General features: G+C 40.4%; 1 protein-coding gene across 1 annotated transcript; it reads left to right on the top strand.

Moving 5' to 3' along the window:
- Nucleotides 1-5,224: 5,224 nt before the first annotated feature.
- Nucleotides 5,225-5,761, top strand: LOC140806064 (uncharacterized). Its single transcript, XM_073162517.1, has one exon. It carries the CDS (start codon nt 5,225-5,227, stop codon nt 5,759-5,761), a length of 537 nt encoding a protein of 178 aa, XP_073018618.1.
- The last annotated feature ends 358 nt before the right edge of the window (nt 5,762-6,119 follow it).

The following is a 6,119-nucleotide window of genomic DNA, read 5'->3' as shown; positions in this document are numbered from 1 at the left end:
TACTATCAGACTTGAGTTCTGACGTTCTTATTATCAAGGAGTTGATAAGTAAGAATGGAGCAATTGGGGTATGCTCATATAAGGACATGTTTAGTCCGAATCACATAGAGATGTGAGCCCACGGCTAGTTGTATCAGTGAACCATTGAGGGCCACACAAGTACTAGCTTTCTAGATCCCATTGAGAAGTAAAATAGTTCAATGTGTTGAACGGCTTATAAAGGAGTTTATAAGTGTAAGGAAAATTAGAAGTATGACTTCTATAAAGGAGAAACTAGTTCAATGTGTTGAACGACTTATAAATGAGTTTATAAGTGTAAGGAAAAATAGAAGTATGACTTCTATGAGAGAAATGTAAATTTTAATTTATGGAAGTGCTCCTAAATTAAAAGTTGGCCAATTGAATAATGTATTTGAAAATTGTGATTTTCATAAACATTATTATGGACTAAATTAAATTAATTCAAGTGTTGAATTAATTAAACACTTGTGGACCTAGTAGAGTCCAAATAATTAAATTAATTCAAGTGTTGAATTAACTAAATTATATTGAGTCTTGTAGAGCTCAATTTAAATAAATTATTTAACTAGTGGACTTGAGTAAATTCAAGTAATGTTTAATTAGTCTCAAATATGTTTGAGATAATTAAATTTAGTCCATGGTTTTTAATTTGTTAAAAACCATATAATATGCATGCATGGGAGGTGAAAGGTTGGGGGACTACTTTTTGAGTTTTCAAGGCATGGCATGCAAAAAGAGATTTCTACTTTTTCCACTACCAAGACTAGTCTTCCCACTTCCCTCCACAACCCTCATGGCCAAATTCCTCTCACAATTCTCTCCAACTTTTTCTCTCATTTTCTTCTTCAAGTGTTGAGGAATGAAAAATACTTCTCTTTGAAAAATCCTCCTTTTTTTCTAGTGCAAAATTTGAAGGGATCTACCTAGTTGGTGGTGGGCCTAATTTTGGAGTAAGGAGGAAGCTTGTAGATTGTCATCCCTTTCAAGAGCCAAAATTGTTTACAACTTGGTTGGAGCCATCATCAACCTCAAGAGGTTGATAGGTAACGATTTTCTTACACCCTATGTATGACATAGCTGTGTTTTTGTATTTGCTACATGAAATGAAGGGTGGCCGAAAATTTACATGAAAAATTTGATTTTTTAAATTTCTGTTGCGCTTCCGGTCACCGTAACCGATCCCCTTTCAGAAGTTCCCTAGGCCACCGACTAGGACTCAAAAGAGACGGCTGTTGAGAGAAAGAGCTATTGCAAGAAGAGAGGATTCCGCTAAGTTGAGAAATGAACCCACAAATGATATTCCCGTCACCAAGAATCCAGTGGGGAGTAAATCCAAGTTTGGAAGATCGGCTACTGAGGATAAGTTTGTGGAGGATGAAGATGATTTGTTAAGCGAAGAGGATGGTCAAATAAGAAAAACAATTAATTTTTGTGTTGGATAGTTTCACATCACTGTGGATTGTGCCACAGGAGTGGTGATACTACCAGAGAGGTTTAAAATGATAGAAGAAGAGAATGGGGAGTTGATGCCCAAGGAATCACCGCAAGCAAATAAACTCCCTGAAGGGAGTTCAAGAGTGATTATAAAGGACGATCACCCAAATAAGCCTAAACAAGTGATACTTGAGAAGCCTACACCGGCCATGACCAAGCACATAAGGCCGTTGTACATCAAAGCCCATGTGAATGGGAAGCCAGTGTATAGGGTGTTGATTGACAATGGTTCAGCTGTGAATGTTCATCCAGTAAGAATATTGAAAAGTCTGGGCAAAACAGAAGAGGACTTGATTCCTTCGGAAGTTTCGGTTGCTGCATTTACAGGGGAAACCACCAAGACCATTGGGGTATTTCCCGCTGATGTTACTGTGGGGAGTATGTCATCGTTATGTGCATTTTTCGTGGTAAACTCCTCTGCCAACTTCTAAGCGTTGTTAGGCATAGATTGGATCCATGCAAACCAGTGCATACCATCCTCAATGCACCAGCTGTTGTTATTTTGGAAAGGGGACGACATGGAGGTCGTAGAAGCGGATGGACAGCCGTTCCAAACAAGTGCAAGTGCAGTGGAGGCCAGATATTACAATGGGGATTTTGGGCCTATCAAAATTCGGAGCAATAGCAAGAAAGAAAATCCATTGTACATGCAAACACCAACTCCAAGCTCGGTGTTGGAAAGAATCCTCAAGCGTACCGTTATCGTGCCGCCTAGGCCGATAATTCAACCACTGATGGAAGAGGTTGATGATTGATTTGAACCAAAAGGGAAAAGAGGTAGCTGCAACCTCTATATGGAAGGCACATGTGTAGCATGTACTGAAAAAATTAGAAGAGGAGGAAACATGGGACTCCTATGGAACTGAGGTTGTCAAAGAAGAAGAATACGAAGAGGATGAACTCCAAGTTGATGACTTGTTGATGGCGCCATCTCAAATGGAAGATGGCCAACATGAAGTGCAAGACCCGTTGGAAGAAATTAACTTGGGGGAGCCTGAGGATCCAAAATGGTGTATGTAAGTAAGCTACTGGAAGAGCAGTTGAAGCAAGATTTGATTAGTATAATGAAAGAATACAAAGATTGTTTTGCATGGAGTTATGATGACATGCCAGGGTTGGACCGGAAATTGGTCGAACACCAACTTCCACTCAAAGAAGGCTTCAAACCATTTCAACAGCCATCTCGTCGCATGTCAAAAGAAGTCGAGCTGAAAGTGAAAGAAGAAGTCGAGAAATTGTTAAAGACCAAGTTTATCAAACCAATCAGATATACCGAATGGCTTTCGAATATTGTGCCAGTCATGAAAAAGAATGGCAAGGTCGGAATATGCATCGACTTCCGAGAATTGAATTGCGCAACTCCCAAAGATGTATATGTGATGCCAATACCTGATATGTTGATTGATTCCGTGGCTAGGCACGAGTTGTTATCCTTCATGGATGGATTCTCAGGTTACAATCAGATTAAAATAGCAAAAATTGACACTCACAAAACCGCATTCAGATGCCCAGGAGCTGTCGGTACGTTTGAATGGCTTGTTATGCCATTCGGGCTAAAAACCACAGGAGCCACGTATCAAAGGGCTATGAACTCGATCTTTCATGATATGATAGGACATCATAATGAAGTGTATATAGACGATATTGTAGTGAAATCTAAACAAGCTGCTGATCACATTAAACACTTGAGGAAAAGCTTCCAACGAATGAGGCAACATGAGTTAAAGTTAAATCCATTGAAATGTGCCTTTGGTGTGAAAGTGGGAAACTTTTTGAGATTTCTTGTACATCAGAGGGGAGTTGAAGTGGATAAAAACAAAGCCAAAGCTATTATGGAAGCAAATCCTCCTAGAAACAAGAAAGAGTTGCAACGCTTCCTTGGGAAAGTGAATTACTTGAAGCGTTTTATTTCTAACCTTGCAGGGAAGACAAAGGAGTTTTCACAGCTGTTGAAGCTCAAAGACAGCGGGGAGTTCAAATGGGAAGAGTCGCATCAGAAAGCTTTTGATGTGATCAAGGGATATTTATCTAACCCACCTGTTCTTATGCCTCCCAGGTATGGAATGCCCCTTAAATTATACATCTCTGCTGCTCATGAATCAATTGGACTGCTAGTTCAAAATAATCATGAAGGAAATGAACAAGCCATCTATTGTTTGAGTTCATTCCTTACTCCAGTAGAGGTGAAATACTCTGTGATTGAAAAGCTATGCTTAACACTGTATTATGCATGTACTAAGTTAAGACATTATTTGATTCAATAAAGAGTGTTTGTGGTGGCTAAAACCGATTGATTAAATACATGCTTAATAGACCCATTCTCTCGGGGCGGATTGGTAAATGGTCTTTAGCATTGGTCGAGTTTACATTGACCTATTACCCCCAAAAGTCAATAAAAGGCCAAGCTATTGCCGATTTTTTAGCTGATCACCCTTCATTTAATGAGTTTATTGGAGAACAGGTTGGATTTCCAGTTTGTGGAGTGGGAGTTCAACCCTGGGAGTTGAAGTTCGATGGATCAAGTATAGAAACAGCAGCTGGAGCTGGTATTGTGATCACCTCCCCAAGAGGTGTGAAAACCGCTCTATCCTTTAATTTGGATTTCCATGCACCAACAATCAAGCGGAATACGAAGCACTGGTCATTGGATTGGAAATTCTGAAAGATTTGGGGGCAAGAGAATTGTTAATATCAGGGGATTCTCAGCTGGTACTCAAACAGCTGTCAGGGGAGTTCAAATGCACAAGTTTGTCCTTGGCTCCGTACTATACCGCAGCATCCCAACTTCTAAATGATTTCTAGGAAGTGTCATTAGTACACGTCCCAAGACAAGGAAATTGGGAGGAAGACGAGTTGGCACATGTTGCTTCGGGATTGAAGATGTCTCCAAAACTTACACACAGGCTAGTGTTGATTCAGAAGAAAAACCACCCTTCAATTCAGCAAAGAGGGATTTAGGTAGACACGCTCAACTTGGATATAAACTTAGCTGGTGACTGGAGGGATGACATGAAAATGGTGCTAGAATCAACCGGGAGAGATATTCCACATGGTTTAAAAATGAGAGCTCTTAATTACGTTTTAGTGGAGGGAGACTTGTACAGGAAAGGGTTAGATGGTTTGCTCCTCAGATGCATAGGCTTCTCAGAGGCTTTGGAGATCATGAAGCAAGTTCATGAGGGAGTGTGTGGAGCGCATCAATCTGGAATAAATATGAGATGGTTGATAAGGAGGTATGGCTACTATTTGCCATCCATCCTGAGAGATTGCATATGTTAAGGGATGCCAGCCATGTCAGAGACATGGGAACATCCAATGAATTCCGGCGGATGAGCTTCACAGCGTTGTCAAACCATGGCCGTTCAAGGGCTGGGCCATGGACTTAATAGGGAAAATCTACCCTTCATCATCTAAAGGCCACTCATTCATCCTTGTGGCTACAGATTTTTTCACCAAATGGGTAGAAGCAGTGCCTTTGAAGAAAGCGGAGCAAGGGGATGTCATTAAATTTGTGAAATAGAATATTATTCATATATTTGGAATTCCAGAGTCATTGACCACGGATCAGGGAACTATGTTCACGGGCTCAGATATGAAGGAATTTGCAGAAGACTATGGAATCAAATTGATAAACTCATCCCCTCATTACCCACAATCCAACGGACAGGCCGAAGCATCGAACAAAGTTTAAATAAAGATTCTACAGAAAATGATGGAAGAGAATCTCAGGGATTGGCCACGGCTATTATCAGAAACTTTGTGGGCATACAGAACATCCAAGAGGACCGCCACTGGAATGAGACCTTTTTCCCTTACCTTTGGCCACGATGCAGTGCTCCCATTGGAGATCATGGTACCATCAATGCGAGTGGCAAGACAAAATGAACTTTACCTTGAACATTATAATGAAGCAATGATCATGGAGTTAGAAGAACTAGACGAGCTGAGAATCCAAGCGTACAATGCTCTGTTGTTACAGAAACAGAAGGTTGAGAGAATTTACAACAAAAGAGTTAACAAAAAAAGCTTCCATGAAGGGGAAATAGTGTGGAAGGCCATACTGCCATTAGGAACAAGGGAGAGGGAGCTGGGCAAATGGTCTCCCAACTGGGAGGGACCATTCAAGGTACATAAGGTGTTAGACGGAAATGCATATTGGCTATCAAGCTTAGATGGCCATCCACACAAGAGATGCATAAACGATAAATATCTCATACCGTATTTTCCAAGTATGAGGGAAGAGTAGAAAAAACGAGTGAGTAAGGCAAACAGGAAGGCTGATATTCAGCGGGGAGTTGGCCTTCAGGGCCACTTTGTATATATTTAGTTCCTTATTTCGAAATGTCATGTGATGTAGGCCTTAAGGCCACTGAGGTAAATATTTGTTGTTTATGATTCAACAATAAGATTGATCAGAGAAAGCCGGATAGTAAGCCACTTTTATTATTTTGAAGGCTCTTTGTTTCACTAGGGAGTCGACCTTATGGCCACTTATTATATATGCATTTGGTCGATATTTCTTATGTTCTTATGGTACGAGAAATCATGATGAAGTAGACCGTACCGCCATTGTATAAATTGGTTGTTTGCGTGTGTAGTGACAT

Source organism: Primulina eburnea, chromosome 1 (genome assembly GCF_022965805.1).
Source record: "Primulina eburnea isolate SZY01 chromosome 1, ASM2296580v1, whole genome shotgun sequence".
NCBI classification, from domain to species: domain Eukaryota; kingdom Viridiplantae; phylum Streptophyta; class Magnoliopsida; order Lamiales; family Gesneriaceae; genus Primulina; species Primulina eburnea.
Note: the sequence above shows the minus strand (reverse complement) of the source record. Positions and strands in the feature narration are given on the sequence as shown.